Consider the following 12,309-nt stretch of genomic DNA (forward strand, 5'->3'; position numbering starts at 1 on the left):
GATCTCTTAAACCGAAAACACTAGTTTATCAATAGATTATTAAAATGTGAATGCAGTTTAATCCAACTGTTTTTCCCTGACACATTCATCATCATTACTTCTGCCGGTGTGCTGTGGCAAGCTTTATGAGCAATTAAAGGCTCATTAGCATAATTTAAATGGTTTATTAATAAACGTGCGACTAATTAGTCGACTAATGCTTAAAATGAACGACTACTAGTCGACCATAAAAATCTTTAGTCGAGGGCAGCCCTAATATATATGTATATATAATTGTATATCAGTCTTGTGAGTAAACTAAAAAAATGTACTAGCCAATGGCGATTCTATTGCCAAGGTGTGCAAAGGGTTTGTCGACTCACCAGCAGGTGTTTCTTGCAGGAGTTCAGTGCAACGTTGCACAAGGAGACCAAACATAGCTAAACCAAGAGATATGGTCTGCTCCTCCAATACGGACCGAGTTTCACCCTGCCCTTCAGCTATGAGAAAGAGAGAAGGATTGAGAGGCAGAGCAAAGTGAGAAGCAAGAGAGGTTCTTTTTAATGGACCGGACTGGTTCTACAGCCACTGGTAGTGATGTATTTTTACCTCTGATCTGTGCGTTATGGATGGTGAACATGTTAATAGTGATGATCTGCAGCATGCGTGTGCTGCCGAGGGGGGAGGGGCTGTGCTGGAGGAGGGCCCCAAACTCCTGCAACACTCGACTCGCTACAGCAGGAAAACTCTCCATCCTGAGGACCAATCACGATACATTATGCAAACGAGTACAGAATATTCATAATGAAAATTAATTTCTGTGGTATTTACCAGCATGTCATTAGGGGTATGCACAAATAGTTGAATATTCGATCTGTAATCATTATTAGAAAAATAAAAATACAATTTGAATTTTACTACATGTTGCTTTGCTTGCCATAAATGCAGGGAAAAATCCTAAGCATGCAAGCTAAAAGTCAGTTATAACTAAATGCACTGGGTGGCGTTGTGGAGCATGTTAACAAGTTGATTATATTTGATCACAGAATGTGGTCGTCTGCCTCGTGAAGTTACTTTGATCAAAATGATCTGACTAAATGATATTACAAAATGGAATTACTTTTGATCAAATTAATAAGTGAAACGGAGTTATAATATCACCACCACAATGAAAAATCACATGAAATCCAAACAGCAGTTGACTGAGGAAATACAGCTGTCCATCTCTGCATTCATGACTGCAGGTATGTGCAGCTGTACCACGAGCGAATACAATAATTTTGAAAAATGCCCATCCCTACATGTCATATTTTATTTATTAATTTAACGCCAAAAAAATAATCTTTTTAAAAATTAATTAGCTTTCTGAATAAAACAGTTCCCTAATATAATTGAAGATTATATTCCAATCAAATATGTTTTTAGTCAATGCTGTAGACTGACTTGTTCAGATCCAAAAACAATCCTTTCAGGAGCTGTTGCTTACTATACATAAACTAGGATCTGTTCTAAAATCAGCCCTTTGAGCTCTCAATATGATTGTTCTAGATAAAGACCTTCAATGTCAAAGGTCAAATTAACAGCAAAGCAACACAGTAAAAATGGATGTTTACAATAGATCTGTTGACATTAAGACTTACCCTACTTTAGTGAAGAGCTTTCCATGAGTATGCAGGAAACTCAAAATAAACCTCTTGTTGAGCTGTAAAGAAAAGGACAGAAAAATGTAAGGAAAGAGAGTAATTTAACTCTTTTTGTAACTCTATAAAAATTATTGTAATTATAGCAATCGTTCATCGTAGTAAAAAAATAGCTCATGTTTTCTCCCTGAAACCAATAGCTCCATAGTGCACAGTCACCAAGACTCAACACGCAAACAAACCAATCAGAAAATTGACAAACTCGCCACAGGATGAGAACCTTGTTTCGCTGATAAACCTAAAGCGCTCTCATTTAATTAAATCAGTGTATTGCCTGAAGTAGCGTGCTCAAAACAACCTGCTAACCCTTACAAAAGACAAATGGTGCGGTGGAAGAGGTCAACTTTCTTAAAGTTTAAGTGTGCATTTAATGCTGACGTGGACAAATATCCAAGGTTACCAAAATGACAGCTGCATCACGGCACAATGACGCCCTTTTCTGCCACTGATGGGTGACTCATAGTCAGCCTCATCCTGTGCAGCTCATAAACAACTCGACGTGACCTCTTTGGCTCTCCTGATGTGCGAGGGTGTTTGCATGCGTGTCATACGTGTGTGTGTGCCTGTTTGTGCCTGCTTTTTGAAACATTTGCGTGGCTCAGAGGAATATTTCTTTCCTTTAGTGCAACAGGTTGCTAGTTGTTTCTTGGTGGACGTTGTTAAATTAAAAAATTGTATCCATTTGTTAGCAGATGCATCAGCAATGGTGGCATTTTATTTTGTCATTTCTCTGAAACAAAGAGATTTTGGATAAGTGATCTATGAAAGACCTGGATGGGGGCAGCAATCTGAACATTTCCACCCTATGATGGTGTAAAATAACCTCAAACAGATTTATCTGTGAGCAGAGTAAACAGCCAGCGCAATTGACACATGTTTTCATAAGCACTCACATCACTGGGACTCAGAGTTCCCAGCTCTCCGTCCTGCTCAGAGTCTTTGCCCGATTCACTGCCTGTCAGACGATGCCCGGTGGGACGTATCCAGATCTCCACACGAGTGGCGTCCTCACCACGACGCCCACCTACATGACCTCGGGGACCACGGGTACCTCCATCTACTTCCTGCTTCCGTCTGCATTCAATCTGGTCAGCCTTGGTTAGGAGAGATGAACAAATATGACAATAAGAATACTGACATTTTTCAGCTGCACAACCAATATTGTTTAATAATGCCATTAATATTTGAATTTAAATAAAAAAAAACAAAATGGGATTATTCTGTTGGAGCAGCAGTGTTAACATGCAAACCTTGCGCTTGGCTTCCTCGAACAGACTCATCAGGCTCTCCTTGGCTGTGAGGATTGCGTTACTGGCAGCTAGACTACGCATGTAATAGTATACAGCATCCAGCTTTCGCTTCTAAATGAGAGACAGGAGGAGGAAGAATTCATTTAACTTTAATGTTAATAATCATCTTTTAAACCAATATCAAAGAAGCAAGTAATGAAGAAAAATAAAATAAAAAAAATAAAAACTGATTTAAAACCGAGAAGCCTCAAATAAGTAAAAAATATATAGAGAATTTTTTTAATATTTTGAATACAAGTGCAATTAACCAGTCTTAATATTTTCTATTAAAATGTTAATATTCTAACACTTTGTCTAATAAAAATTATGTTATGCTGATGTCTCACCGTATACACTGCTAGTAGGGCCAGCTGGTTGTAGGGTCGCCCATTTTTCGGAGCAATCTGCTGAGCTTTTAGATACCAACTGCACATAAGAAAAAAAAAAAGGTTAACATCGAAATATGAAAACTTATTAGATGTTTTTGTCATTGGTAAAAAAAATTCATGCTTGGGCAATACACTATGATAAACAGAAGCACATGCATGTATACTGAAATAGTGTACTATGCTGTCAAATACACCTTTTCTGTTTAACGTGGTCATAACAGAATTACCTGCGTGCCTTCCCATAGTTAGCAGAGTCACTAGCCTGTTCACGGTATCGCGCGATATCCCCCTGACAGATCATGCAGCGCTGGGCACTGATCAGAGCATACTTCACCTGCAACAAGGTAAAGTGGATTCACACTTGTTCAACGTGCTCAACAACAGTAGAACTAACTATAAAAGTGCCTGTTACAAGAAAAGCCCTACAATTATAACTTTCTTAAAGGGCTTTGTTGCAACTGGGCACATACTCCTAAGTAATTCATCACATGATCATATTAGAGAAACACAAGGAGCGTACCGTCTTGCGTAGAGGTCTTGCTCGTATAGCCATGCAGTCCATATAGTCCTCCAGCTTGAACTGAAATACAGTCTGCAACTTCTGTAGCAGCGAATCAAAGAATACTGCCCCCTAGGGAAAAAAGTAAGCATTGCATCTTAAGGTCCTGTCACAAATTGATTATAAAACAGAATGACGCTATATAAAACAAAATATAAAGCTTATATATAATATAAAGCACATGAGCGGTCTGAACTTATTTACACAGCGCATTTTTTATTTTGGTCGCGCATGCGCACCACTTATGTATACCCCTGATAATAACAGCATTTCTTAACAGCAATAATTTGACCATTACAAAGTTTATAAAATTTAAACAATTTTTTGCATCCTCACTAAATAAATCTTACTGACCACAAACTTAATAATGTTAGTGTAAATGTGACATCAGGGGGAAAAAATTTACAAATTAGACAATGACAAAGACTTTAATATCTACCTCTTCTAGAATGGTCATCAGCATGGTTTTGATCTGTGGGGCCGTGTCTGACGTCTGGTCCTTCAGTAGCTGCCTAAACCTCTCTATCACTTGGTAAAATACATTCTTCCACAGAGCCTGATCCAGGTTTTGAGAGTCAGAGAACTCTATGTCTGTCAAAATCACCCGCTCGTACAACGTCAGGAGTTCAGCCCTGCAAAAACAATAGAATAAATATAAAAACATTAGAGGAAAAATTCAACGGGCTGTAATAATGTTCATTATTAGGGTAGAACTCTAATACAAAAAATCTTTCCCATGCACAACGTTGAACATTCATTACACACCTGAGCTGGGCCATCCTCTCCAAACCCTCCGGGCTCAGTCGTTCCCGGGACAATAGGTTACTGAGTTGGAGTTCCTGACTGTCAGCCAGCCGAAGAAACTTTCCCAGCTCTCCTCTTGTCTGCACCTCTGCCTCTTCTGGAGTGAGACCAGATCCCGCTGGAGAGGGATAACCTGGCCCACCTTGCCCATAGGGTCCATAAAAAGGTGGCACAGAGGCGGGATACATCCCATTAGAGCCAGGAATTTGGTAGGGAATGTGATATGGGTAAGGATAGCGTGGCGGGGTGTTCGGGGAATTGGCCGATAGTGGATACCAGTAGGGATTGTCAGAATTCTGGAATTTATAGTAAGCCATGGCAGCGGCTTGCTGGTTTTGAAAAAACTCGCCCTGGCGGACAGGAGGACTTCCTGTGGTCTCGTCATCAGTGTCCAAAAAGTGCAGCGGCCCGCATCCACCCTGCTGCAAGTACAAAGCCTGCTGGAGAGATGCATGCTGGGATTGTTGGCTTGATACCAGTGCTGGTTTCTTATCCGGGTTATTTGGGTCCCAAAGGCGTCTTGTCCCTCCTCCACGGCCCCCTCTTCCTCGGCTCAGACCCATTCCTCCTCTCATTCCTCCAAGCTGAGGCCCAGGGTCAGGGGTCAAAGTTAGATCAGTGTGGGCAGGAAGCACTAGGATGCCCCTCCCATGACCTCTAGGGTTTTTCCGGCTCGCTTGCTCCTGGCTTGAATGCTTATCCAAAGAAACTCTTAAAATTCCTCCTCGACCGCGAGATGCAGGTGCTCTTTGCCCTCTTCCACCCCCTTCAGGACCTTTGTGGGTGCTCTTGGCTTCGTCAGCAACTCTGCCTCTTCTATCTTCTCTCCCCCACACCTCATTTTCCTCCAGCGAATCTGTGGAGGACAATGTCCGTGCCGTCCGTCTCCTTGGGCGGCCATGGCTGCCTCGGATGAACTCCTTCTGTCCAGTGGTCCTCTCCACAGTGCGTGTGGCCAACTGATGACCCTCCCCTCTAAGTCTCTCAGCTTCAGCCAGACCATCCATACTGGTCCCGCTACTGGCCGAACTCGTGCTGTAGGTGCGGTTTCGAGGACGCCGGATGTCTGACTGAGAGTATCGCTTCGAGGCAGAGTTGACTCTGTTTGAATCGGTTCTCTCAGATGGTTTTCCTTGCTCCTTTGGCCTGTTCCCTTGTTGTTTTTCATGGTTCGTGTTCTGGTCACGACTCGCCTCCTTTCCGCCAACATTTCTCTGCTTTTTTCCTTCAGGTTGATCTGCTTCTGAGCCTTTTCCTACCCCCTCCCCTTCCTCTTTCTTGGCAAAGACCTGGTTGTTACCTTTTTCTCTTCCTGCTCTGGATTTCCCGTTACCCCTCTCTGTTTTTTTGTCTTCTCCAGTCACTTCATTCCCTCCACCTGCTTGGCTTCTTCGCTCTTCCCCACTAGGTTTTCTCCGGTTTGTTCCATCCTGCCCAGCTCCATCTCTGCTTTCCTCAGATTCTAAATGGAGAATGCTGACTTTACCGGTGATACTCTCTACATTATTCTCATTTTTGTTTGCAGAAGGGGAGTCTACAGTTCCCTTGGACTCTTGTTTTTTCTTGCTATCTTTCCCTCGCCTGTTTCTACGCTTTTCCTCTTTCTCACACTTAGTAATTGTTTCAGCAGATTTTACACTCACTTCTTCCTCTCTCCTTCGATCCCCATCTAATTCTTTGCTCACCCTGGTCTCTTTGTGTACTTGAGACCTTCGCCCCCCTGGCTGATATATCTCACGGTCAGGTTTACGCATCTTTCGTGACTGCTTCGGTGACCTGGGCATACCAGCTCCTTCAATGCTTTTAACAGCATTTCCATCCATAAGTTGGTGGTTAACAACACCTACATGTCCTTTAGTGTTAAAATGTACTTCAGATTGACTGTGATCATTTGGAAAGTCTCCAGTGCTTACGCGAGAGCATCCAGGACTGGCAGGTGAGCTGTCAGGCATTTTGGTGTCATTACCAAAAACACAATCATCCGGTGGATGCACGGGGTCTGAGCAGGCTCCTTCTGCGCTATCTTTATGTCTGCATGGATGGACAGCACCAGGTTTGTACCACTGCAAGTCTGGATGTTTACCATCTTGCTGCCGTTGCTTCTTACCCTCCTCTCGCAATTCTAAGAAAAAGATGACAAAAACAGAAAACAAATATTTTATTGCCTGAAGAGTACATTACATCAGGGCAGTGGTTCTTAACCTTTTTGACTTCATAGACTCCCAATGTCCACAACAATATTCACAAGCCCCATGGATAAGGATAAAAAATGTTTTTTTTTCTTAAATATTCCTTTACTCACAATTTCTGCCTGATAAAATATTTTAGAGCTTGACAACTAGACAAAAACCTTAATTCATTCTAAAAATGTCCATTGTGTCATAACATTTAATTCATTTGCATTACTTTTCCAAGTCTAGAAATTACACTTTTAAAATCAGACTACCTCAAATATCTAGGTTGTCCAAGACTGTGAGAATGTGCAAATGAGAATAATTATAACTGCTTTGCGATAATTACATAACTAAATACATAATTACATACTAAAATGAATTCATTTATATAAATTATTTCCTGAAAAAATAAATGGCTACACACACATGCATTGTACAAAATGCATGTGTGCTTACGTTTTGTTTTATTTTTTAATTATTTGAGAATACTGAAAAACTCTTCATTAGGAAAATGTCGTAAATTTTAGGAAAATAGTGTTATTTATACTACTTTATAGCAGACAGAAATAGATCAAAACATATAATGCTTTTATTGATGAAAAATCCAAGGCCAAATTGCTGTTGCTATGGTATCCGAGGAAAATAACCTGTTGCATGTGCAATGTAACATGCTAACCCAGCAATATACATTGACTACAAACACTTAGACGACAATAATCAAGTTATGATATGAAGTTAAAGAGTTGGAGTTGGATAGCATCTTATTTATGAAGTCTCCCTTTAAAATTAATATCTCATTCAAGAAGTTGCCGCCTTCAATTGCCAGTATAACAGTTAGCATTACACTTATTTCCTTATACAAATGAAAACGCGTTTCACTAATAGGTTATGTGACACTACAGGGCATATTATTGCATACAATGCAGAAAAAACACGCAAGAGATGTCGAATGCTTTCAAAACAAGTACAGTTCAACCCACAATAAGGGTGACTAAACGACTGTTGTTGACTTATGTTAGCTAGCTATTAGCAAACTGAACCCTAACTTTAACGTGACGTGTCAAAATAAGGCTTGTCTTGGACTACTACCTTTCTTACATTGTTTTAAACCTTTAGAGAATTCCTAACCTTTTACACTGTCGCTGTGTGCGGTGAAACTCGACGCTTCTGCTCGTATCTCCGCGGCTGAAATTCGTACTCTTTCCAGCTCGTCCGCCATTTTCGTCGAAACCAAACACAAACACACGGTGACTTGGTAGGGCCAAAAAGCCATAAAGCAAAAACGCGTTTAAAAAATAAGACACGCATCCCGTCATAATGCGGAGTAGGTTTCCTTGTAACATAATCACAATCACAGCAAGGGAACACACACACACACAAACGAATATGAACATAAAACAACAAATGAAAACAACAACTTATTTATTTTTAAAGGGATAGTTAACCCAAAAATTTAAATTCTGTCAAAATTTACTCACCCTCAAGTTGTTCCAAACATGTAAGTGTTTCTTTCTTCTGATGAGCACAAAAGAAGATATTTTGAATAATGTGAGTAACAAAACAGATAACAGCTGTTATTCATGTTCACACAGGTTTGGATCAAATATCCCTTTGGTGAATTAAAATCCCCAAATAACGAAATAATCTTTTTTCACTTTTCATTTTTGTAAAACTCAAAGATTTACAGTACTAATCCCAGAATTATTTTTGAAAAACATTAAACAATGGCTTTGTTTTAAGGAACTTACATTTACACAATAAAAATACAAACAAAATGTGTAGCTACATATTCAATTATTATTTGTATCATCTCTAATCTGAATAATAAAATAAATACTTATTAAATGTAATTTTTAATCATTTCTAATAATGATTTCTAATAATCAAATATTAATAATCTATAAGAAACATAACAGGCAATTTGACAAATCATAGGCCTACTTAATTATTATGCATTCTTTTATATAAATTAAATGAAAATTATAGTTATATTTTCACATCAGATAAAAAATATTGTGTGGGTGTATAATATGTCTGTGCATATGCATATTTACATTGGGATCCCAATCTGAGACCATTAGTGAAAATGCTTCTTCTTCTTCTTTTTCTCTTACAAATTACAAGATGGAATAACTAACTGCTAAAATTGCTCTCAATCTGACTTTAATTAGCCTGCTATCTCTCTCTCACTGAGAGACCTTACTGTGTGAGCTTAATGACTTCTGCTTATGTTGATTACATGAACTGCCAGGATATGGTACATTGTTTTGAGTGTCTGTGAGGAAAAAATCCAAGTCCAAACTAATGTAAAGCTCCTCTGTGAATTTTCATTTTTTGGTTTCCACTTGAAAGAGACTGAACCACTAACAGCTCCATTAAAAAGGCACAATAAATCAATTTACAAAACCTGGAAACACATCACAACCAGCAATAATTTGGTTCAGCTATTAAGTTCTGATGGCAAATTACTGAAATTAATTAAATCTCTCCCTGTTAGCCATCACCCACTACTCTCTCTGTTTCTCTCTCTCTCTCAAGGGATGACAGGGTTCAGTGAGAACAGAGAGGTGGGTACTATGAGTCATCCTTCTGAGTCATGTGCTTTGTGTTTCATGTGTGTTTATGTGTGCACAAATGGGAAAAGTGAGGAAATTTCATGGCAATTAAGGAGCCGAAACGAAAAGTAAAAACTCACTGAATATACAAAAATACAAAATTAACAGAGCATACAGCCCCCTATTGCAAAAGAAATTAGCTATTTCTTTTAATTTATTTTATTTTTAATGTGAAGTGCATTTCCTCAGTATGGCCACAGGTGTCAGTGTTGTTTCATTTTCAAGAGCAACCTCAAGGACGTTCATTAGAAATTTCTCTGCATAATTTTGTCTTTTATTTCTCTTCTGCTTGATAAGAATATGCAGATGTTTTATTGCAGATATGAAACCTTGAAATGTATCACTCTTTTAAAAAATATATTGGAGGAGGTTTGGCAATAAAAAAATTGTTCAGACAGAAAGAGCGAACTAGGCTAAACAGCTTTATTAAAATGTGGTTCAAGAGGTAAGTTTTTCATCCATCATTTTACTCATTGTTCTCATTTCGAAGAATCACACGACAATTCTGCACATGCATGTATCAATAATATGAACATCAGTTAGTTTATTCCTTTTAAATTAAACGCCTTTTCATGAAAAGTGCAAGTAGGAGGAAAAAAGTATCATGAGATTGAAAAATGTACAGAGAGAATGAAGGAGGGAGAGAGCGCAAGTGAGAAAGAGAAAACGTGGAAGGACACAAGAGAGTCAGCCAGCTCACACTGATGTTGGAGTAAACATCTCCATTTCCCTAGCAACACGGCATCAGCCAGGCATTTAAAGGGACAGGAACCTAATTCACCTTTTGTCTGAGTTGCTTATTTATGGAAGTGCTTCCTGTCAGCTCCACAGGGCGTATCAACACCTACCTGATAGCATACATACGTCGTTCATATGTCAATCCGAGGTGTGAGTTTGCATCTGGAAAAAATGTTTGCTCATGTGCCATATGTCTCTAAAACATTTCAAGTTGGATTTAGGATTTAGAATGCATGGGAATTTATTTATTAATTTTTTATTTAATTAATTTTTCATTCATTAAAGCCAATATGCATCTAACATTAAAATTATTGCATATAATGCTATATTGCACTCTCAGATACAAGTACAAAAACTTTTCAAAAGGTACCTTCTTTAACCCTAGCGGGTGCATATAAGTACTCTAAAGGTAAATAGTACCTCATATATGTGCCTTTTAAAAAGGTACCGCCCCCAGCGACAGCTTGTGCACTTTTTTTTTCTGAGAGTGTGTGCCCATAATCAGCAGCATAATTTGATGGTACCATGATACTTTAATACAGTAGTACTGAAAGATTAATATAATCATAAACCATGAATGAAATTTACAGTGTACTCCAATTAATACCAATTTATGAATATGTTTCAAAGCAATATAATACCATGCTGTATTAAGAAAATATAAGAAAATATTGCATACTCCTAAAAAATTCCAAAAGGGGGCTTGATGCCATAGAAGATCCATTTTTGGTTCCCCAAAAGAACACTTCAGTGAACAGTTCTTAAAAGAACAATTTTTTCTTAGTGTGAAGAACATTTTAAAAATCTAAAGAACCTTTTTTTACTATAAAGGAATGGAAAGGTTCCGTGAATGTTACAGGTTCTTCATGGAACCATAGATGCCGGTTTCATGTCCACTACCACTTTTTACATTTTTATTTATTAAATATATTAATATGCTTTCATCTGTTTTTATTCTGTACCACTAATATAGTGCATCTGAATTGTGATGAATTGATGAACATTGAAAACTGCCACTAGTGTTTCATTGCTGTACTATGCTGCAGGTAAAGTAATACTGAGGGACAGAAGCGAGGGAGGAGGGGGAGATGAGATATCGAGGTGGGAGGAGGGAGAGCGAGAGCAGAGAAAAGACTCGGAATACAGATGAGCAGAGCGGAGGTGGGAAAGGCAGGGAGTTTTCTGCAGGTGAATGCACAACACCAGGGGGGTTTTCCTGCCCCCTCATTTATCCATCCCTCTCCCTCTCTCTCACACACTCCTGTTCTCTCCCCTGCTCTCCCTTGGGATGTAAAGGGGAGGTGGGTGATTGCCTGTAGCCAACTTTTTAAAAGTAATGAGAGAAGAGGTGGATGATGGTAAAAGGACGGATGAAGTGGTCCAGGTGACACACGGGGAAAGAGACAGTGATTAATATGAGAGAATTAAATGAAGAGGTGGAGAAGGTGCAGCAAGAACAATGAGCAATGCAGAGATAATGCAGTGAGAAAAACCAGGAGGGAAGAAGGAAATGAGACATAGGGGTTGGAAAAACACAACGTTTGAGATCGAGGTGGTATAGAACCAGTGACGTATGTATCCCAACAACCTCAAGCCTCTGAAAGCTTTTTAATGTTTAATTCACATTAACAGCTCTTGGGGGGAAGAAGAACAGAAGAAGAGGGATAGAGAGAGAGAGAGAGAGAAGACAGAAGAGATGATAGCAGCAGAAATGCTGGACTTCCCATGAAGCAAAGGAGTGAGGAAGTGTGTTTAATTTACAAGCTACTCAAATATGTACTAAATGAGGAAGAAACAACTTTACATAACTTAAATATTAAATATGACATCAATCATTCAAAGTATTTATACAGTGGCTTCCAAAAGTCTGAGACCTAATTTTCTGAATTTAATGAATGCAAATATACTTTTATTCATCAATGATGCCTTAAATTGATCAAAAGTGACAGTAAAGACATTTATAATGTTACAAATGACCCTATTTCAGATAAATACTGTTCTTTTGAACTTTCTATTCATCAAATATTCCTGAAAAATAAAATGTATCACAGTTTCCACAAAT

General features: G+C 38.9%; 1 protein-coding gene across 1 annotated transcript in view; it reads right to left on the reverse strand.

The window, feature by feature from the left end:
- LOC107743389 (telomerase-binding protein EST1A-like) overlaps positions 1-8,141 on the reverse strand; it is a 17,819-nt gene extending 9,678 nt beyond the window's left edge. Inside the window, exons 1-11 of the mRNA XM_016556583.1 lie at positions 8,023-8,141; positions 4,682-6,842; positions 4,356-4,548; positions 3,878-3,988; positions 3,585-3,691; positions 3,316-3,394; positions 2,930-3,040; positions 2,573-2,773; positions 1,620-1,681; positions 589-734; positions 363-479 (exon numbers count right to left, since the gene is read on the reverse strand). Coding sequence (XP_016412069.1) covers positions 363-479; positions 589-734; positions 1,620-1,681; positions 2,573-2,773; positions 2,930-3,040; positions 3,316-3,394; positions 3,585-3,691; positions 3,878-3,988; positions 4,356-4,548; positions 4,682-6,842; positions 8,023-8,113 — 3,379 coding nt within the window. The 5' untranslated portion in view covers positions 8,114-8,141. The remainder of the gene's footprint in view (positions 1-362; positions 480-588; positions 735-1,619; positions 1,682-2,572; positions 2,774-2,929; positions 3,041-3,315; positions 3,395-3,584; positions 3,692-3,877; positions 3,989-4,355; positions 4,549-4,681; positions 6,843-8,022) is intronic.
- Between the last annotated feature and the right edge of the window lie 4,168 nt (positions 8,142-12,309).

Source organism: Sinocyclocheilus rhinocerous, unplaced genomic scaffold (genome assembly GCF_001515625.1).
Source record: "Sinocyclocheilus rhinocerous isolate Xijiao unplaced genomic scaffold, SAMN03320098_v1.1 scaffold106, whole genome shotgun sequence".
Lineage (NCBI taxonomy): Eukaryota > Metazoa > Chordata > Actinopteri > Cypriniformes > Cyprinidae > Sinocyclocheilus > Sinocyclocheilus rhinocerous.